Source organism: Erpetoichthys calabaricus, chromosome 5 (assembly GCF_900747795.2).
Source record: "Erpetoichthys calabaricus chromosome 5, fErpCal1.3, whole genome shotgun sequence".
Taxonomy (NCBI): Eukaryota; Metazoa; Chordata; class Cladistia; order Polypteriformes; family Polypteridae; genus Erpetoichthys; species Erpetoichthys calabaricus.
The window spans coordinates 251816470-251839025 of record NC_041398.2 but is presented as its reverse complement, the minus strand read 5'-3'; the positions used below and the strand labels follow the sequence as shown (position 1 = coordinate 251839025).

Sequence of the window (22556 nt, the reverse complement as noted above, 5' to 3'; positions counted from 1 at the left end):
CCCGCGTGCCGTCCGGTTGCGCGTGTCCGCCCGACGTCAACACCACCTCTCCCCCCCCGCCCCACCCCTCGCGCTTTCCGCCCCAATCCTACCCCCCGAATTTCGGGTTTCGGGTCCCCAAGAAGACGCCGCAAAATAATGCGGAGCGGAGCGAGCCGGAGGGCGAGGGGCGTTCCCATTGTGTCAGGCGGGGGGAGTGAGTCCCGCTGGTGGCCCCCCCATCCCTCCCCCCTCCTCCCTCCTCCCTCCTCGACGTCCTCCTCCTCCGCCGCCGCTCCGACTGAAAGGCGCTGTGCTTCACGCAGGCAGAGCTCGGCGATTGTCGCTCTCCCCGCTAGCTTAGCGCACCTTCCGCCGCCGTTAACCCCCGGGGCTACTCGCCTCTTCTCCGTCCACACTCGCAGCGGGCCGTCATGGACAGCGCCGGCCGCAAGAACTGAGCGCCTTCTCTGAAGACCGAGGAAAAGCGAGCGAGCGAGCGAGCGAGCGAACCGTCACGCCTGCCAGTGCAGTCCGTCCACCGCGGGCTTTGTCGAGTGCCATCCATCTCCAGCAGCCGCCGAGAGCCATGGAGGAGAACATGGAAGACGGGCAGGCGCCGAAAGGTACGCGTCCTGGGCTGGTGCGTGTGCCGTGCCGCGGGAGTGGGTTCACGTGCTGCTACCTGTGGCACCCGGGAGTGGTGGCACAGTGGCATGGGTGGGGGGGGGGGGGGGGGGCAGGCGGTGAGAGGGACAACCCTGTGGTACCCGGAGGCGGGGGCGTGCAGTCCAGTGGCATCCGCTGAGATGGCACGGTGACACACTGAGCCCAAGTGGCATCTGAAAGGGCGGCGTGCAGTTGGCTGCGCTCGTCTTTTGTTCTCTTTGTTCGTTTCTCGTCTTCACGGCTGTCTTGGCGACACACAAGGAGTCGACGGACGAGCGGAGCCGCCTTCCCACGAGCGGGCGAGCGCGGGGAGGGATGCCAGCAGTGCCCAACGGTAAATGACAACCCGCTGCCCACTGACTGCCACAGCTCGGGCGCTGGACCAAAGGAGATGGTGGGATTTGTGCCCAGCGTCGCCCTGTCCTCACTCGCACGGTGCCCAGCGTGGGCGATTCGCCCTACCCGCTGACCCACTTAAGCTCCTCCCGGGCTCCTTTAATCTTCTGCCTGGCCAAGTGAGAAGTAAGGAGCAAGTGACCGCGCGCCATATGTCGCCCAGGCAGCCAGGGGTCCGCGCTCAGTGACAGGCAGGTGCGCCGCTCGGTGTCCGCGGGGCGGGGCGGGGCTTGCGCGTGTCCAGCTCTCCCGCCGACTTGCAGCAAAACAAAGAGCCACGGGGGAGCGAGTGACGCAGGCGTGAGCCCCCCGACTCCCCTCCCCTCCGCTGTAGTCACGTGAGTCGAGCGGGGGTCTTCGGTGCGCGGGGGTCTGTCCAATTCGCATGGCGTTGTTTGCTTTGTGAAGAAGCCTCCGTGAAGATGCTTATATAGCGCCTCTCGTTACCGAAAACGTCTGGAACTAAGCTGGCGAGCTGGCATCTGTGCCATGCTGCTGTGTGAAGTCAGTGAGCCACACGTGAGCCATGCCAGAGGTGTGCCTTCAGTGTCAAACCCAGACGGTGCCGAATGTGATGCTTTATATGGCACCTTTGTGGGGTCCGAATGCTTTATAATGGAACCTTGTGTGTCAGGTGCTTTATAGTGGGACGTTTGACGTTGTGCCCCTCATACGTTCAGACGCTGTAGAGACCACCACTCAGGAACATTGTAGTGCCACTCAGACCTTTTTATAGACCCCCATGTGCCATTCTAGGCATTCACTTTATATAGCGCCCAGTCCGGTTACTAAACCACAGGGCTGTTCGGCCCACTGGACTAAATGGGCATCCTGGGCTGCCACTCTGCCCCAGGAGTGGTGCTGTCAGTGTTTATTGCTCAGAAGTGATGTGTTGTTGCTCAGAAGTGATGTGTTGATGCCAACTGTTTCTCTGTGCCAGCCCTTCAGGGTGGTTTGCTGTCAAACACGTTTCTTTCAGCTCTGCATGAAGTTATCTCATGAAAAGGATGCCAGTTTGTGTGGCTGGTGGTCAGTGGCTTGGCTGTGTGTGCCCATCGTGTGAGTGTTAGGCTGACCCACTGTCCCCTCAGAGCCAGGCAGGCAGCTTGTTGGCCGTTGTCTGGGCCTAACTGAAGGACTTGCCACCGGTGGTCTGCTGTATCCACTTCCCTGTTTTGTAGGCTCAGGGCAAAGTGGGCACTGGCGGTCAGGTAACAGCCTACCCTAGCAGGGACCCCTTTATATTGCACAGAAAAGTAACTCTTAGGCCATCGGGCACAGACCTAGATGGGTCATCAGCCCCTGGTATATCACAAGTCACTGGCATGCGGCTGGTGACACCAAAGGAATTTCGCATGAGCCGAGGGGGATTCTATAAAAATACCACAGAGAACTGAACCAGGGTGCCACTGGCATCAGGTAGGCGTGCAGCTCACTGTGCCACTGTGCTATCCGGCCCACCTGTATTATATAGTGCCTTTCATTGCCCACATTAGCGCAGTGTGACAAGCTCTTGCTTTTGCTTCCATTCCTACATCTGAAGTCAACCTGCAGACTCGTCCCCCTCACGTGTGGCCTAACTCTGTGGCATTTAATTGGGTCGAGCCACATCACTCAGGCCAGTCAGTCAGAGCCCAGGGCCATGCCACAAGTGTCATCTGATTCAGTGGCACCTGGGCACACGCACCCTGAACTGCTGAGTGTCCATGTGTTTGCTCTCACAAAGCACCATACGATGAAAAGGCGCAATATAAACTCAAGGCTGACTAAGCTGTGTGCCACCTGCAGTTCTGGCACCTGAAGAGTGAACTCGTGTGTTCAGCAGGGGGCGCCAGTCTTGGCTGAGCTGGATTGACAGTCGCCACTGTTGAGGTTTATTTTCTCAGTCCTCGCTACTCATGGTGTGGTGCCCATGCCCAGTAGTGGGCATTCCTTGTGCCATCTGACCGGCCCCGCCTTCACAGCCTTTATTCCTGTAGGCAGCTTTTTATTAGGGTCCGCTGTGGTAGGACTTTGTGATTTATCAGAGCGGGCGTCGGGCAGAGAGAGCCGGGCAGTGGCTGTCAGATGTGAACAGTCTGACGAGCCACGGTTGAGCAAAGTTATGGCCCTGTTGCCATGGTAACGGTGACAGTGGGGATGGAGAAAGGCATTCTGGGCTCAGCTCGGGTGGCCCGCTGTCAGGTCAGTAACTTCTGTGTTGCACCTGTTCTAGAAGGTGCAGGTGAAGGGGGCATCAATGCCACCACATTGGAGGAAAAATGAGGTCAAAACTAAGCCTGGACAAAGTGGCAGTGCCACCTGACTGCCCACCCTGATCATCCTGCTGCGAATCTCAAGTCAAACGCCCACCTGCTGTTGAAAGACCCTCTCACCAAATTTCTTTGCCGACTGCGGGTTGAGCAAATGGGCAACCTTTGCCAAGTGACTAGGAATCCCTTGGGGCAGTAGGGGTGCCTGCTAGAGGGCACTGCCCCATCTGTTTGTACCATTCCTCAGCATGGTAGGGTGAGAACTGCTAGGGGGCACTGTTTTTATTCTGCTGTGCCAGTGGCTTGAAACTGCCATTGAACAGAGTTGTGGCTAGGGGGCGCTAGTCCCTTGTGACAGTGGCTCTGGATTTGGGTGCACTGATGACAAGATGGTGGTGCTGATGCCCTGACCTGTGGCTCTCCCCGCCTGCAGATCTGGTGCAGGTGCATTGGTGTCATTTCCCCCCTGGCGTTTGGCGTACAGGTAATTGCAGGATGCCCACAACAGTCGGTGAGATAAGTGGACTCTGCTAGGCTGGTGCACAAGTTGGGCTGTGGCCCTCTAAGCAAGACGCTATATCCGTTATGTAAGCCTGTGTTGCATTGCCAGGCCAGCGAGGGCATGCCAGTGTATCCACCCACCACCCCGAGTCACTCGCTTTGCAAGGTGCCTCATTCAGTATTGTCCCTCCAAGTCTGTTGACAGCCGTAATTGGGTCAGCGCTGGCGAGTCTCACAATTTGCACCGTTTGTTGCCATGGAAACTGCAGCGCTCGATTAAACATGCGCACGGGAGCGTGGAGCCCGCGATATGAGTGAGCGCCGAGAACATTCCTCTGGTGCCAGTGCCCGCCACCAGTCTGACCTCATCACAGCCTGTCGGGCGCTACTCAACACGGAGACCCGGGGCCATTTCTTTGTCCCTCGGCCTGTGCGGTGGGCTAGCCCTTCACTGGTGACCCCCAGCCCAATGTGGATTAGCGGCCGCTAATCTCTCGGAGCTTGAGGTGACAGATGGGAGCAGCGGGGGAAGGGATCTCGTGGCCACTCTTGTCACGTCTTCACTTGAATCGAGAGCCTGAGGGGCTCACATGTCACTTGGCACACCGAGCCCCCCATTATCAGCTGTACAGCGCCATGCACATGGGCCTCAGAGCCCCTCATGTCATCACGAGGCAGCGTGAGAAAGGTGTCGGCCTTTAAACATTAACTGGCGGCAGGGTGGGCATGCGGTCAAAGTCCAGTGAACTGTGGACAGCTGGCCACCTTCCAAGTAAATGTCTGACCACCTCGGGACCACAGCTGCTCTGTCTTGGTTAGCAGTGCCCAGTATGACAGGCACTTTATAAATGGTAGACTTCCCAGGAGGCACCTGGCAAAGTCAGTGGAGGGGTGGAGCTGTGCAAATGAACTGATTTGAGTGCCCCACACCTGTCAGTAGTGGGCAGTAATGCCACCTGGGACCAGTGTTTGCAGCCAAGACATCCTGAGCGATGCCATTGCCCAGTTTACATTGGTACCAATTTGGATACAATGGAGACCCTCCTGCTGCTGCCCTGGGCACCCCATGCTGTTGTTTAGAGGGTGGCCCCTGAAGGAAGCCTGCAGTGCACTTGCAGGGCGCGTTAGTTTCAGCTATATAGCGCCTTTCACAGTGACCGCTTTAGTCACCAAAATCTTGTGTGACGTTGTGGCCTCGGTCAGCCCCATGTTGGCTAAAGACTCCCTAGTAGGGGTTGTGGTCACCCACATTTGGCTACCTCGTGGCCTTAACCAGAGCTGTGGTGACATTTCTGAGTGCCACATGTTTAGGTCAAATGCAGTGATGTGCCAAGGCCACACATATGCAAATACAGACCACATTCTTGGTGACCACTAAAATAACAACTGATGGGGACATCTCATGCCAGCACTCCTAAAGCCCTTCTAGGCTCGCCCTGGTCCACCTGATGTGTTTGCCCAGTTTAGCCCTGGCCATGGGTGTTGTGCCCATGAAGGGCGTTAAAGGGTTGAAGCACCAGACAGTAGGTGGACAACTGAGCTAGCTGTTTATGTTAGCCTGATCGCCAGTGCATTGGGCACATGGACAGTAAGATTGCAGGCCCTCTGCTTTGGCAGTGATTATATGCTTGCTGGGCATGAAGTAGACGGACTAAGGATGGCAGCAGCAGGGTGGCAGTAGCATGTCGTGTCATGTAGATGGTAACATGTCTGAGTGTCCATGGGTGGAGGGGGTTGGTGGTGTGGCATCAACGTGAAAGGCACAGACTGCCCATCACCTGATGTCCATTCAGCGTTTTGTTGCCCATGTCTGTCACGAAGGTCAGATGCCACCTTTATAGTGCAGTCACACTGATGTCACACAAAATCCACAATGGTGGTGTGAATTGAGCAGCATAAAATGGGAACACGATGACATCACTGTCACGATGAAACACCTTAACATGCACCTTGTAGACCCTGGTGGGCTTTTGCATGTTAATATTGGGTTTGGCACTAGTTGGTCATTGGCGATGGGATGCCCTATCATCTCATTGCTTGAATGGCAATGTCGGCACAGTGAATGTTCAGAGTATGATGCCATACACGGTGGCACACGATGGAGGTGTCCTAAGCTTTTGGTTGTTTTTTTTTCTGGTCTTTGGTCAGTTTTGGGGCATTTTGGTGATTTTTCAAGTTTGCCACCATCTTGTGTTGCTTCTAAGCTGTTCACAGATGGACTGGTGCCACCCTCTAGTGCCCTTCCTGCTGAGGTAAAAAGCAGATAAGTGTGTGCTGCCAGCCACGTCAGTGGCTGAAGTACACGGGCATCCATCCAGAGCACTTGGGGTGGGTTTGGTTTGGCTGTTGTGCCCTGACATGTGGTCTTCATCTGTGAATGGCATCCACAGCTGTGAGGTGACCTTTCAGTCCAGAGCTAAAAGTCACTACAATGGGCTGCCGTTCCACAGTGCCAGCATGGAGCTGCCATCGTGGGTCTTGACAAAGTGAAAACACCAACTCACCCATCTGGACTGTGTGCTCTGCCCACTGCCTGGCACTAATGCCATGGCCTAAAGGGAGATCAATAATGGTGTCAACAGCTCATGACGGTCACTATTGAAAACCGGCCTGATGTGTGACAAGCTGGTCATTGGCACTTGTCAAAGCAAAAGTGAAGAGGGATGGAGGTGGAAAAGGGCACCTGGGTGAGGTGCCAATCCGCTGCAGGCTCACCCACTTACAGGAGAAGGCTGCCCAGCCCAGCAAATGTGGGTGCACTGAGACCGTGGAGGGGGCAAGGCCAAGGATCTCAAATGAGCCTCTCGTGGTCAGCCCTTGCCAGGACCTGCAGCCACTCACTTTTGCTTTATAGTGCCTTACATGATGGATGGAGTTCAGTCTAACCCTAACCCTACCACAGTTGGCATCTTGACAGAAAGGACAATCCGACTGGAAGGAACTGGAGATTCTGACCGGGATTCAAAGGTTAAGGAAGGTGAAGAACTTTGGAATCAGAAAAGGCTGAAAGGAAAGAAGAAGGAGTGGTCACTCCAAAGGGACGCCGTCCATCCAGCTGGTGCCACTGGTGCTGCATGAAGTCCAGTCGATGGTTTGAATTCCAGTGACGGTCCCCAAAGACAACCGGCGACTTTCTGTTCGTCAGGAGAAACTTGCCCGCCAACTTCTGAATGTGGATGGCTGTTACGGGGCCTGGTGCTGCCCGATGCACAGGGGAGGCCTGAAGATGACTGGCATGTGAGCCTCTCGTATGGTTTCGTTCAGACAGGGGTGCCACTGATGCACTTGAGGCTGGTGATGAAGGACTCATTCCGCACTTCGTGGTTCACTCTGGGCAGCCAAGAAACCTTGCTTGGACTCGAGGGTTAGTCCATTAGAAGCAGCCATGTTGGGCCGGGCACCTCTGGGCACCTCCAGGTGGCACTGCCCACACTCACACTCCATGATGCAATTAATGACACAGCGCTGGCTTTGGCGGTGCCCATTTTCAGGGTCCTGGCTCTTCCTAAGCCCTTCTGACAAACTAGTCAACAGGAATGGTTGCCATGGTAACAGTCTCTTCCAGTGGTTTCCAGTGGATTCTCCAGGTGGGTTCCAGGCTTTTGCAGGGCACACTCGCCTACTCACCCAAATTGTTTTTCCATTTCCAGTATGTGTCTTGTATTCCAGTTTCATGTGGTGCTCTGTGTGAAAGGCGCTATATTAAATATTGTACACAACTGTTGACAGCGACTGGGATGCCCCTGAGTCGACAGCTGTGTCAGCTAACCTGGGTGTCCACAAGGATGGGCAGTGTGTCCTTTGAAGTTTGCACTTTGCCATCTGCAGTGGGTCTGAGACTGGCATTGCCACTGATATGCAGGATTAGAGGGAGGGTGGCAGACATCAAGCCACTGACAAAGGCGCTATAAAGCAATCACAAGGTTTAGTTTATGTGCCACCTCACCTGCCACATTACACTGTACAAACCCGGTGACAAGCAGTGCACATGGATATGGAGAGGGGCTCCATAACAGAAGTCCTAACTGAAGGAGGTCCTCCCCAAGATAAGAAATGGCAGTGGCCTTGGACCACATGCTCAGAAGTGCCCACTGTACCCAGGCTCAATAACACATCCATGTGGCACAGCCGTTCAGAGCAGCCCTCCTTGGGCTCAAGTCCAAAACACAGAGGCCTTGCCTCGATGGCGAGGGCACCTCATACCAGCCTGTAGCCCTCCCTGCTTGCCATTCATGTGCAGATCTGGGCTTTGGTAGCCTCTGTGTGCCATGCAGTGCCTTCTCTCAAGGAATCACAGAAAGAGTGGGCAACACAGTTGGCTGGCACAGGTGTTAGGGTCCTGGCAACACATGTCCGGGAGACCGGGTTCAAGTCCCAGCCTGGCCATTCTTGCATCTGCTCGCTGACTGTGATGGACTGTCCTCCCATCTTCGTGGGCAAAGGATGGGTGACGTGCCCACTGGCTGCACTCATTGACAGGTGTCAGATGGACCCTCTGACTGCCAGCTTGTGCTGGGCAGCTCCACTGACCTCAGAGGGCAGTGCAGTTCAAAACATTTGGGGCAGAATGGCATTGTGGGGCATTGTAGGGCGTGAACAAGCTGATGACAAGGCGCTATATGGGGTGAGACAACATCAGAGTGCTTTTCATTTCTTTCACTCATCTGGTGTGATGTAGAGGGGCCGCGTTAATCAACTTGGCAAAACCCATCACTGAGCACAGCTGGCATCGGGGGACATATGATGTGCATGAGGGCCGTGACCCCATAAGTGGTGTTGGCATGGGCCCTTAAGAAATCTGGGGCCACTGAACATGGCAGTGCTTTATGCAAATAAGCACATCAAGAGGTGTGTCTATGCTAATTAATAATTAAAAAAGCCAGAAAAGCTGGCACCCACTAACCCAGGTGCCTATTTTGAAACACCTTAAAATAAATGAATCAAAGTGTGGTGGCAGAAGCTCAAATGGCCACATTGTGCCCTCTGCTGTGCATGCTGCCCACATGCCTCTGCTGGCACTTGAAGCCCTCCTTTGGAATTCCGGGGTATGGAAATGGGACGTGGGCACATCATAAGTGCCAGGTGGGGGGATCATCCTTCTGTCAAAATGGACTTTGATCACATGACCCTGCAACTGATGGGTGTGCCACTCAGTGCAGCCCCCCACCACACCAGTCCTGGCTGAGGACCTCGCAGGGCCTGGCAGTGCCATGTCAGTAGAGCCATGCTGGGCATCTGTGACATTAGATGAGAACAGGCCACACAGTCCAACAAAACCCGCCCACTTAAATCCCCCATCTTGACATCATGTCGAGTTCTGAAAGTCCCTAAAGCCCTGCTGTCCACCACACCATCTGGTCACCTATGCCATGTCCATGGGGTTCTCCCTAATGTGCCCATAAAAAGTTTCCAACTGTGTCCCTGAGTTCTTGTTGAGCTTGTTTCAAAGTGACACACATCACCCTCTGTTTCATGCATCTAAGCCAGTTCTGCACCCATCTGCACGCTATGCCCTGATCTGCCACTTCTTCTAGTCTGATGCCCAACCTCTCTTTCCAGTTTAGTTGATGCCAACAGCAATTTTGTCACTAGAGAAGTCAACATTTGTGTAACTTCTCATGGACTGCAGACTGCTCAATGTCACTGGCCAGCAATCACCAGCCACATCCAGCCTTCATGGCACCCTGGCAGTGCCAGGTGTGACGTGGCACTCAATGAGATTATGAGCTCATGAAAGGCACTACACTACAACAGGTCTGCTCAATGGGAGGGATGCCTCTGTGTGAATGCCAGCAGGACTATGAAAGGCACAATAGCAAGGGTGGACGAGCTGCCCTGGCTCTTTAGAAGCAGCTGCCAACCTGGTCTTGAGGCGGCCATCTTACCTCCTCTGTCCTGTGAATCGTGGCAGCTTTGGGGAGTTTTACTGGCCGAGCATTCGGCTGTGGGGATCGGGTGGCCAGGGGCACACTAAATCTTGACTTGGTGTGGGTCACTACCTGTGACGAAAACATTGCAGGGGTCAAGTGAAAGCGGGCAGTGGACACTGAAGTTGGAGTAAAGGGTGCCTCCCATTGGCAGGGCATCTCTCTTGTCTGGCTCTGTCTGTCCCAAGGGGATCCTGTTATCAGTGAACGTCACTTGTTCCTTATGTTCTTGTGCCCAATGCCAGGTCAGTTCCATTGGCATTTCTTAGTCGTCGTTCCTGTTAACTTCTGATGTCACAGCCTAGCCATACAGAAGTCTGCCAGATGCCTAGTGGACCTCAGACGATGAACGTGAAAGTCTGCAGGCCTGGGAGAGACGGGCGGGCACTGCGCCAGCAACGTGAAACACAAATGCAATTAGCGGCGGCCGTTAAACGGCCTCAATCTAATAACGGCCAGATGAGGGCAATTACTCTGAAGCGGCGAGGCTGCCATCCCAAAGCGTGGCGGCCACTGCTTCATCAGCATGGCCTGGGTGGCATTGTCCCTGGTGCTGGTGCATGCTGGCCAGGGGACACTGACTGAGGTGACAGTGCCGGCCTGCCATCAGTCTGGTCCTGTTTGCCCCTCTCGCATGTCCCCTGGGCTGCCTCATTCTGTAACTGCTCCTCGTTTTAGTGTAGGCCCCAGGACCCGGGTTCAAGTCCCATGACCCGGTGCTCTCTGAGTTGCGTCTGCATGTTCTCCCCGTGGGTATGTGGATTTTTAGGTGGCACCACTAAATCGAGCCTGACAGACTGGTGCCTTCCATCCAGCGCTGGTTCTGTTTCTGCAGTCGGGAGACGTTAAGCCTCTGATCCTGCCGACTACGTCACGCCTTGTTTGAGCCTCTCTGTGTGAGGACAGCCGGGTAGCTTGTAATGAAAGGCTCTCTATATTTGGGGGTCCCCATTAAGATATCAGGGAATCAGACTGTACTTTATCTCTACACCCTGTCGATGGCACTTGCTGATGCCCGATGTTCTCATCTGATCGCTGGCCTGACTTCTCCCGAGTTGCTTTTGGCGGCACAAGGGCTTTTTGTGTGAGAGTCACAGAACTCCAGAATTAGCATCGGCGGGCACGTGACGGCACCGCATGAAGAGCCTCTTTGTTCCCACATCTCCTCTCTTTTTGTTTTCCGTTCCTCTTGGTAACCAGGGAGACAGCGGCACAGAAGCCAAGGATGCCGCTGAGATAGCAAGCCACAGTTGGAGTAGTGGCCCTGGCATGTGTGCCCAGTCTCTGGCCAGGATGTGCTCTTTTAAAAGCCTCTTCTGTCTTTTGCAGGATGCTTTGAATGCTGCATCAAATGCCTGGGTGGCATCCCCTATGCCTCGCTGATCGCCACCATCCTGCTGTATGCCGGCGTGGCCCTCTTCTGTGGCTGCGGGCATGAGGCCCTCTCGGGGACGGCGAACATCCTGCAGGCCTATTTTGAGGTCGAAAGAACAGCTGGCGACACCTTAGACGTCTTTACCATGTGAGTGGCCTTTCTGTGTGTCATCCGCTTCACTGTGACAAAGTGGGGAAGCAGGGATTGTGGTGGGCTTTGGAGATTGTGTTGCCATGCGGGCACACCTCGGGAGGTGGACTGGTCATTTGGTGGGTAATCAGTGAGGAGCCCAAACATACGGGTGCAATGTTGGCATGAGTGGGGACTTGATGTCTGAGACTTTTGGCTGGATGGCGCCCCCTGCTGTCAATAGGCCTAAACATCCTGCGGAAGGGGTCCTGTCACAGTGGGGGCGGGGGGGGGTTCACAGCTACTGTATGGCCATAGGGTCACTGGTATCTGGTCTCGTGCTTTGCCCCGCGGATACAAGCCAGGAGGTCAAATGGCCCCTGGGCACCTAAATTTGGAAGTCTGTGGAGCTGCCCTGATCTCCCCCACCTGATGGGCATTTAGCTCGTCTCCCATCACCGCAGTCTTTTCATTTCTGATATACGATCTGAAGATCGATGTGGCGCTCGGTCCCACGGGGCACACAGTCTATTCATTTCTGCCCGCGCTCGCTCTTATTGATCTCCTGCTTAGCGCCTGAGTTATCCCTCAGTCCTCATTCCGGCTGCTGTGTGTGTGTGTGTGTGTGATCACACGAGGGGCTCACACTCTCTCTGTCTGACGCTATATAACACTTTGAGTCAGCTGTGAACAAGGGGTGTGAATCAGGGCCCACCAGACTAGCATCTGAGCCCCTGAAGCGTAAAGCTTTTATGTTCACTTTAAAGACCACCATAGAGCGCCAAGACATGGAGGAGCCAGGGGCTTGGTCACTGGCAGGATGGCACTGGTGCGACTAAATGGGGGAACCAAGGCCACTAGGGGCTGTAAGCATTCAGTAGTGGGCTAGGGGGCAGAGAACCACCAAGAAATGACCTGCCCCTTAAGACATCAGAGGTGGCATCACCTCCTGGTCACTAGGGGGCACAAGATGGCTAATGCGATACCCTGCATAAAGCCAGCAGCTGGAGAGCCACCATGGAGTCCACACCCACTTTGTTCAACTAAACGCTGAGGCGTGCAGGGACAGCAGGGGGCAGTAGTGGGGGGTCCTAGAGTGCTGTCCAGATTGGAGTTCAAAGCCCCCTGATCTCCTGAAGATTATTGACTCTAAAATTGGCTCACCTGGCAGGAGAAAAAAGGAGCAAAGAGTGAGAGGGGAAGGAGTGGGCACGCCACTCCAGTGGGCAGAGACACGGGTTCAACAGTGCAGGCGGGCCCAGAGAGGCCATACTGTGGTCACGTGTTTGACGATTCTCATGACACATCTAGCGCCTTTCACCAGCACCACAATGACTAACTACCAGTTCAGGTGATCAGCCTATAAGGCGCTGCAAACAGAAGGGGGCGCTCTTCCAGCCTCTTGAGACCAAAAGCAGTGCAGCCTACTACAGCAGGACCTCAACGGCCCACAGGTGTCACCACCTTAGGCCACTTGCCTTGGCACTCCCACTCTAAACCTTTCCTTCCATGGCTCATCACTGGCCACTGAGAGGTGCCACCTCCTGCCCTAAGGTGTCACCAGAGTAGAGCTCCCTCTGGCACCTTGTGTTTCTGCATGTCGTCTGCATTGCATCTCACTGCTCTCTTCTTTATCATCCCTACACTCCCACCCTGGTACTGCCAACTGGCCTGATTGTACACCCTGCCCTCCATGGCCTCACCAGCTCTAGAGGGGGTTCGGGTATCCATGGCAACCGCCGAGTTGGCTGCCCTCTAGTGTTGATGGAGATCATTGTCTGTTTCTTTTACTCCCAGGTGGCGCTCTGCTTTTTCTTTCTTGTGTGCCCCTGCCTGTAGCCCATCTGGTACATTTACAGGGCTTACTGCCCACCTGGCAGTGCCCTTCCTTCTGCAACAGCATGACAACGTGCGTCATCAGTGCCACCACATGCTTCTGTCTCTCACTCTTTAGTAAAACCTTGTCGGCTCCTGTCCTGTGACACTCTGGCACTCTGTGGGCACCATCAGAAAGCACTGCCAGGGCTGCAAGACCATCACCCTGTGACATTTTCAGCCATATTTGATGGCACCCTTCTGGGTGTGATGCTGGGCGCCATTTTCATAAGTCGTCGTGTTGTTGATTTTCAAACCAGAGTTGCCACGGGAGAGCGCCGTGACAGTGACGTGCCAGCAGATGATGCCACTCTGTCCTGAAATGAATGTGGAATGGGTAGATGCTCGGTTGCTGCGGTAACGAAGAAGAGCTGCAGATTTTCGTCGATTTCTTTCCAAGACTCGTTCTTCTATTGCAGCCGATGTCGTCTCCTAGCAACAACCGTGTGTGCGCCTGAATCCAAATGACGAGCTGGCGTGCCATCGATTGTGGCTGGGTGAGCCCTGGAGGATCTGCTGGCAATGGCCCATGCCTCTCTGTGTGTGAATGAGCAGCAGTAGGGCCCCTCTGCGACAAAGCGGGCACCAAAAGGAGCAGCTGCCCGCCGTGTGATGCCAGTTGGAGTTTGTTAGTGACCTCTGTATCTGTATAGTGCCTTTCTGGCCTGCTAGACTGGAGGGCTCAGTCATGCCAGGCATTGCTTACCCAGTGGGTGTTGTTAGTGGGAGCCCCTGGCACTATAAATTCTAAGACAGCCGATGGCATACTTGGAGTGGTCATCTGCTCTGCCAGCTAACCACAGAAGAAAGGCAATTGTGGCCTTTTGGTGGCTGATGCCACTGTGCCCATAGACCAATGTGGCACCTGTGCCCAGTGATCAAAGCACCAAAGTGTGATCTGATCACTCCAGCTGACTGAGATGGCAGCGTAACGAGTGGTGCTGCTCGGACTTTGGTTCAGGTCTCATTTGGCACTGTCCTCCTTGAGCTCACATGTGTCTGCATGTGGCGCCCACTACAGGCAGAACTCTGCCTTGGCCTTTATCTGGTGACCCAGAATCTGATAGCTGAGTATTTAGGATGGTATGCTTGTCAGCACTGGTGCCTGGTTTCAAATGCCAGTCTAGTGACCCTTGGTGTGCATGTGGCATGTTCTTCCCGTGTTCATGTGGGTTTTCTGCAGGTTTCCCAGTGTGCCTCCCACACCCTAAAGATTTCACATTGATAGGCATATGTAACATGTGCCCTGTGTTGACCTGGCACTCCCCCAGGCTGGTTCTTCTCTTGTGCCCGTGTCGGACAGCTACCCCCTATTGGCACATTGTTTGCTTGTGCCCTTTACTGCCTGGTAAAGCTTATTGAAGACAATGAATGTATAGCAAATGACATGCTGGCTGCATAGGTGACACTGTGCCAGGTGCCAACACTCCTATCTGGTAGAATGCCTGGTTCACCTGCATCATCACTCTCCTCCTTCCATTCTGCTCTCCTGTGCTATCTGCTCCTTATCATCTCACTTCAGCTCAAGTCCTGTGCCCGCATTCATTCATGTAATTCTTGGGTGTTTCAGTGTGCAAGTCCTCACTGGTGGAGTGGGTGGCACTATGGAGCACACACACACACACACACACACACACACACCACTGATTGGTCAGCCGTCACTGTGTGTGCTAGTAGTCCACTCTTCGGTGCCCCCAAGTCTAGCGCCCCCTAGAGCTTCAGTGTGCTGAATCTCATGTGTTAGTCACATACAGTCGGTGGCCAAGCAGGTGACATTAAAGGCTCCCAGCTTTGATCAGATGAGCCATCCTACTGAGGTGCACTGTGCCTGCTACCGAAGTGGACAATGCTGCCATCTGATGGTGATGCCCAGACCTGCACCTCCATGGCACTCACATTCATGAAGCCTGACTTAACAAAAGACTAAACATCCATCCATTGGTCTTCTGAAGCCACTAGATCTGAGTTAGGGGTCACTGAAGGCCACGTCCCGTACCAGGAGCATGGGCCAGGTCTGAGGGGGGCACCAGACCATCAAGAAGACTTGGAATTTGTGAGCAGATGGTCAGAGTGGATGTGAAAATGTCACCTAAAGGACCTCAGTTCTGCACTTTGACCACTAGAGGGCGCTCCAGCTCAACTGCCAAACAAGAGCAAGAGGAGAGGATGATGGGAAAATGGCGAAGCAGCTGAATGGGCCCAGTGAGGAGGCTGATGCCCGCTGCCCCACAGGCCTATCACCAACACGCCCGGCACCTGCCTTTCTTTCTTTCTTTCTTTCTTTCTTTCTTTCTTTCTTTCTTTCTTTCTTTCACAAACATTAACATCACACATTTACATTTTTGCCTTTCACTTCTGTTCATGCTCACTGCTTTCCCCTGCCAGTCAAGCTTCGAGCCTGAGGGGACTTTATTTGTATCACTCACAGTCCTTCCTGCAATGACATCCTGCATTTGGATCAGGGACACCAGTGAAAAGCCACCACCTGGCCTTGTGTCCCAACTGTCCCTGCTCTACTGTATCCCTACAGCCTGAGGACGCTGAGCTTGTGTCCAGCCAGCTGGCATCCACCTGTGGTTTGAGGTTTTCTCTTTGGCATTTCTGTGATGACTGCACAGAGAGAGGCTGCTAGCTTTGAGGTGGTGCCCACTGTGAAAGGCGCTATATGTGCCATCCATTATGAAGCCTCCGTCAGGTCAGGACGTGACGGGTGGACTCGTGTGTGACGTCCTGAGCACTGGTTGCAAAAGCAGCCCCCTGCTGGACACGTCCTGGGACTTTAATGAGGGAGTCATCTGTCACCAGGAGGTCACACGATGCCACAAGTTTAGGAAAAGAAGCCAAAGATCTGAAATGGATGAGGGTCCAGATAGCGAGGGGCACAGCTGAGTAGTGCAGGGCATTAAAGGGCATCTCGTGACTGAGCATGTGCCACTGAGCGTGAGTGACATTGTGACATCGGGAGCACATGGAGACACGCCGGTGCCCTTTGCTGGCAGGTCTCTGCCTTACATTTCTTATACCCTCTGCCTGCCCCTTGTCCAGGTGAGAATCATGTTTGAGGAGACTGGCAGCAGGGTGACCATGGCCTTCACTGGCAGTGTCTCTGTTTGGGACCCCCCATTTCTGTATTATTGCTGTGGAGAGTGTCCCATGAAAGGCACCATATAAAGGCAGAGCCGTGCTCTTCTTCTTCTTCTTCTGGCACAGGATTGACATTTTCAAATATGTCATCTACGGAGTGGCCGCCGCTTTCTTCGTCTATGGGATCCTGCTGATGGTGGAGGGCTTCTTCACAACTGGCGCCATTAAGGACCTATACGGGGACTTCAAGATCACCACGTGTGGCCGATGTGTCAGTGCCTGGGTAAGTAAGTAAGGAAGTGTGCGCCCGCGAATGTCCCAGACTTCCAGGCAGACTAAAGGGACAAAGCTGGCTTTATGAGGGGTCACCATAGGGAAGCCTCTTTGTGTGCCCATTCAGAATGAATGTCACCCACATGCCAATCCTGTGAGTATGAAAATCAAATTGTGGCTCTAAGTCATCTGCCCACATGTGACAACATCATGCTGTGCACTGGCGCCCCCTAAAGAGTGGGTTCCTCCTCACTGCCGCCCATTGACCTGATGGGCACGAGTCTCAATGGTTGAATGGCACAGCAGGAGGGTCCACCTAGTAGCTACTTGAAGTGCAGACCCTGAAGCCCCCAAACTGGCATTGCCAACTCCCCAGGTTGAACCCTGACCTAGAAGGGACACCAGGACATTGTGAAGTGACATTTTAGTGTCGGCAGCCACCTCAAATTGTTCAGTCCTAACTGTCAGGGCCCGGGCAGCAGCACTGCCAACCACTGGACCACCGTACCAGCTGAAGCCAAGCAGTGAGTGGGGGGTGAAGCTCACCACTCTGTCCATGTCCAGCATGACTCACATTGGCATTGAGGATGGCGCTGCAGCTTGCTTACCTCATGGTCAGCCACAGAGTAAATACTCCTTGATGGCACATAGAGGGCCACCGTGTCACCGCACTGGCCATTTAGTCCATAAGCAGGGAAGCAGAGTGGACAGTGAGGCACTCCAGATGTGACCCACGTATGGCCGGCTCACTGTGGGGTACAACCACTTTGCAGGAGGGCACCACTGTCTGGCTGCCAGGGGCCTGCTGGATGGCATGGTACACAATGTGCCACCTGTGGTATTTGAGGGAAACTGAAGAGGCTGAAGGATGGCAGCTTAATGGTGCCCTCAGGTGTTCTTGGCATTGCTCTAACTCAGGTGAGTGCTCCATGTGGCACTGGCCATTATAAGCCATGGACTGGCGCTCAGTGCCCATACTCATGTCCATCTTCTTGCTTGCAGTTCATCATGCTGACCTACGTCTTCATGCTGGCCTGGCTGGGGGTCACTGCCTTCACCTCACTGCCAGTCTTCATGTACTTCAACATCTGGACCATCTGTCAGAACACCACCATAGTGGGCGGCACCAACCTGTGTCTGGACTTGCGTCAGTATGGTAAGTGGTCCCTCGGCTGGCTGCTCATGCCCACAGTGTCCGTGGTCATGGAGTGAAGGGCTCCTCTCCTGTTCTTCATCCAGTTCTTCGTGGTCGGCCATCATCACACTAATGCTATGTGGGCATGGGGCAGGCAATGGACTTCTTGTTGTCATTGATTTCCAGGCGACACAGACGTGATGTACCAGGGCAGAGTGTCCTGGGGCACTTGTCACCTGCCTCATGCCATTCCTTGAGTTGTTTTTGTCCAGTGGGGGCACTTGATGTGCTGCACACCCATGGCACTGTACCCTCTTTTTGCAGGAATCGTCCCTGTTGGGGATGAGAAGAAAGTCTGCGTGGGCTCCGACAACTTCTACAAGATGTGTGAGTCCACTGAGGTGAGTGTGTGTGCCAGTGCCCGAGGCAGTTGGCTGTGTGCCCAGAAGGCACCAGATAGCAGGCAAGTGGGCAGCAGCCTGCAAGGTTGGGGAAGGGCCGGTGCCTTCTACTTCTGGCACTGGTGGCACTGACGCTGTGTCTTGCCTTGCAGCTCGACCTCACGTTCCATTTGTTCATCGTTGCCCTCGCGGGTGCAGGAGCAGCCGTCATCGCCATGGTGAGCACCGTCACTTTATCTGTCTGTCTGTCTGTCTGTCTGTCTGTCTGTCTGTCTGTCTGTCTGTCTGTCTGTCCATCCGTCCGTCTGCCATTTGTGTCTCTGCCATTCCGCACGGCTTCTCTCATTTGAATTTTCCCCATTGGAGACGACGAAGAGGCACAGACGGTGAGAGCTGCATGTTGCCATGGTAACAGGATGAAGAAATGCCAGGCAGTACGCGCTCCTTGAACGGCGGCCGTCTTTGCTGACATTTTCTTCTTCTTGCTATCATGGCACGTCAAGCCTGCCCAGATTTGGTCCAGCTGACCGACCGGGTAACCAGATCCATTGGCACTTGGGACGCTACATGAGTAATGGGCACCAGTGTGCTTAATTTGAGTCTGCTGCCCCCTAGTGGACTGTGCCTTAACACAGGCATTCAGCCAGCTGTTGCCCAAGAAACCCCGTTTGATGCCCTCACCTGGCTTTGTCTCCTTCAGCTGTGCCACTTAGAAGACAGCTGCTACGAGAAGGTTTGGCCAGCAGTCTGAGGAGTTCTGGGATGGCACCTCTGAACGCGCTTGGCCGGGCACACTCCATGGCGTCTTTTGGCAGGTGGCACCTGCTGAAAGGTGAAGTATGAAACAGGGATTGGCCGACGGCTGGCAGAAAAGCGCAAGACAGCATGTTTGAAAGTGTCCCGGGTGCAAGGCAGCAGTACCCTGTGTGGCCACTTGTGGTGCTCAGAGTGACCACTGGCGCCCCCCATGTGTAGCAGCCTCCTGCCTGTAGGGGCACCACGAGAGGTGCCATCTAAAAGAAACAAAGACGCTATTTAATGGTCAATGATAGTTTCTGAAAGTTGATTGGCTGCTGAATCGGATGTTGCAAGGCACTATAAAGTATTGAGTGGGTATGTGAAAGGCACTATACAGCCAATGCAGGTGACAGACAGCCATGAGAGGGGACTGTCCTCCTCGTCTGTCTGCGCTGGGCGCCCGCTGCTGACGGCTTGGTTTGTGAAAGGCGCTATACAGATCACCGCCTGTCTGCCTCTCTGACTGTCTGTCTGTCTGTCTGTCCACAGGTCCACTACCTAATGGTGCTCTCCGCCAACTGGGCTTACGTGAAGGACGCCTGCAGGATGCAGAAGTACGAGGACATCAAGTCCAAGGAGGAGCAGGAGCTTCACGACATCCACTCGACCCGCTCCAAGGAGCGCCTCAACGCGTACACATAGAGCGCCGACCGGCCGGCCTCGCTGCCTGTGCCCGGGGGTCGCCACGGAGGCACGACGCGGGCCACCCTGATGATGTACAGTATTTGAGGGCTCCCCTCGTTCCGTTCCTGTGTCTCGTCCTATGATTTTTTTCTTTTTTCTTCCCCCCCCCCACCCCCACCTGTCCCGGCGGGACGGAACTCCCCACACAGACCGTGGACGTCAACGGGCGGCCAGGCCACCGGCTCGCTCCCCGCGGACACCCGGAGCGGCGGACCCCCGTAAACACCCCGCGATGGCGCTCCCTCTGTGGTCCCGACTGTATATAACGACGCGCTCGAGTGACCGGACGGACGGACAGACGGGCGACTTCCTCAGCCTCGGCGGCCCCCCCCCTCCCCCCCGTCCGTCTGTCCGTGGACCCACCCGGCCCCGTGTCCCCCGCTAGTGTTGTGAAGCCCCCATCTCGCTGTCGACCTCCTGTATTCTGTGAAGACGATGACGGTGACGATCTTCGGTAGTTGTTCCATGTGGCATGGTGACGCTCAGTTCAGTGCTCAGTGATCGTTTCACGACTCTTCCTCCTCCTCTTCCTCCTCCTCGTCCTTTTTTACACTTTGATCGGTGCGCTCGTCGGGCTCCAGGCTCGCTTCTCGTGTTTGATTTGTGTTTGTGCCCGGTCTTCCGTGGACCCTCGCCGTTTTGTATTCGCTAGGACCCCCGCGATGCCCCCCGTCTTTTGTACTTTCTCTCTCTCTCCCGCTTCGTAGTCGGCTGCTCGATCGCTCTGTTCTGTAAATACTCGTGCCAACTGCTTGACGGTGGAGTTTTGGACTTGCTTGCACAAATAAAGAGCACACGTGTCCTTGTTCACGCGCCTCTCGACTCCTTTGTGACAAGCGCGCGACACAGAAGCCCACCCTGGCTGGCCCGGCTCTCCCTGGTCATCAGCCTGCATGCCTTTTGAACAATGTCGAATACTTGCTGTCCCAGGTGCTTTACCTATCCACTGTGGGCACAGAAGGAGATGAAAATGCCAACCCAGCCTTCTCAGGGGCCACGCCACCAGTTGGAGTGCCATCTGCGGTAAAGAAGAAGCATGGTGGGCTAACGTGGGGGCGTCCGGAGGACCAGAGAAGTCGCCCTGAAAATGACGGACAGTCCTTGGGACCATCCCACTATGCGACACTGAGGCCGAGGCAGGGAGTGGAAATTGCTGGGAGGACTGCAATGGGCATCATGAAGGGTACCTCAGAGGGTCTGTCTTAGCCCAGATGGTGCCAACTCTCCACTACTAGCTGAGCATCCTACACTGTCATTGGCGGTCACCTCTAGGGCTGCTGTTACATTCAGGCCAGCAGGGAGGGTGGCACGGCAATTTGTGACGCTGGCTCTCGGCACTGGAGACCCGGGTTCAAGTCACTGTCCGTCTGCTGCTTGTGTGTCTCCCCGTGTGCACTTGGGCTTCTTCCAGGGATGCTGGTAATGTGTGTGTGAGTGTGTGTGTGTGAGAGACGTAGTCCTAGCCCGACAGAGAATGGGCACTGCCAAGGTTGGTACTTGGGGCTGATAGGCAGTTGGCATTCTGGACGCCTTGCCGAACAAGCGACATCAAAAAAGACCCCAGAAAGTGCAACAGTCACTGGAGGGGTCTGACCAGAGTGTACCGGTCAACGTAGTGACCAGCCGAACGAGACACAGGTGACAGGTAGGCTGGCCTGAGTGTCATTGTCCCACTCAACTTGTGAACTTGTGATTCAAACATTTGCAACCCGGAGTTTTTCCTCCATCCTCCATAATAATAATAATAAGAAGAAGAAGAAGAAGAAGAAGAAGAAGAAGAAGAAGAAGAAGACGACGTTGTATTTCTATAGCGCCGTTCCCATAACTTTATTAAATGATCAGCCTAAGTAAGTGACAGGTGACGGTCGGCCGGCATGTCCACTCCTATGGACTGGCCCATGGTGGCCGTGGTGGTGACCAGAGTCATTTCCGGTTGTTATTATTATTGCAAGTCTTTCTTCCTCATTCCCACCGCCTCTGCGCGTCGCCCTTTTAATTTGATTTCGGTGACCCGAATATGACATGGCGACATTTTGTCACCCCAATTTGTATTTCCTAATCAGAGAAGAAGACCAATGAGCTCCGCAGACCCCCCCCCCAGTGCCCCCCACTGTCGCCGGTGTCCGAGGGGTGGGGCGGCATGAGCAGAGAAGAGGTGCGGGTGTCCATACACAGCGCCCCCTCTGCTCACGTCCCTCGTGCTGACAGCAGAAGTCAGGGGGTCGTGAAGCCCACCACTTACCAGCTGTCCCACCTCACCTCAGACGCCCAAAATGAATGCCCGAGGGACATGGGGGCGGGGGGCCTAACGAGCTCTGTCACCACTAAAATCCCGAGGAGAAATCGCCGCGATGAAGGCCACGTCTCCCGTGCACTAAAAGTTGTGCCCACAAGGGGGCGCCTTCGACACTTTGCACGGTTTTCTTCTTCACGCGCTTCGCGCACTGCGAACTTCAATAGAGAGCAACGTCACCGATCCAAAGCCCGCCATGTATGGGGGACACCAGAGGGACCTGAAGAACTGATGTCACTCCACAAGTGCTCTCTAGGGCGGCCGGCTTTTCAAGGGTGACACGGGTGGCTCTGCAGTGCTGAGGTCACCTCAGTTTTGTCACTTCACTGTTGCTGCTGTCCTGTCCTTGTGTGACACTCTTGTGTGCTCACCCGTCAGCAGGTTTGGAAGCTGTCACCTCCCGCGTCTGGAGAGTGAAGAGATGGTGTTATATAGTGCCTTACCACAAATGCATTTGCACTGCCAGGATATCTGAGTGCCCACCGGGAGGCTGAAGCTAAGAACTCAGTTAGCCAGTGGCAGGTGACACTCGAATACACAGATGTCTCCATTGGTCCCCAAGCCACCCCTAACACTCAGCGTCTGCCCTTCTCAATGCCACCTCATTTCATGGTTTTCACCCTTTTCCTGGAAATAATCTTCATGGGGGGCTCCTGAGGGTCATCAGGGCACAAATAATGTCACCAGTCATATGCATTGTCAGTCTGCGATGTCCCCATCTGTGTGACATCATTGTCTCTGCTTTACACTCCTCTTCCTCTCTTCCATGGCTCTCATGTTAGCAG

At 54.6% G+C, this 22556-nt stretch overlaps 1 protein-coding gene across 1 annotated transcript; it reads left to right on the top strand.

The window, feature by feature from the left end:
* The first annotated feature begins 251 nt into the window (after positions 1-251).
* gpm6ab (glycoprotein M6Ab) lies at positions 252-20286 on the top strand. The gene is made up of 7 exons (XM_028791156.2): positions 252-605; positions 11054-11246; positions 16314-16470; positions 17463-17616; positions 17920-17996; positions 18149-18214; positions 19284-20286. Exons 1-7 carry the CDS (start codon positions 569-571, stop codon positions 19434-19436), a joined length of 837 nt encoding a protein of 278 aa, XP_028646989.1. The 5' UTR covers positions 252-568; the 3' UTR covers positions 19437-20286.
* The last annotated feature ends 2270 nt before the right edge of the window (positions 20287-22556 follow it).

Bases quoted from the DNA above. Each gene is read 5' to 3' on its own strand.
- gpm6ab (XM_028791156.2), top strand. From the start codon at position 569: ATGGAGGAGAACATGGAAGACGGGCAGGCGCCGAAAG. The intron at 17,997-18,148 runs GTGAGTGTGTGT...CTTGCCTTGCAG, and splicing joins AGATGTGTGAGTCCACTGAG to CTCGACCTCACGTTCCATTT. The intron at 18,215-19,283 runs GTGAGCACCGTC...GTCTGTCCACAG, and splicing joins GAGCAGCCGTCATCGCCATG to GTCCACTACCTAATGGTGCT.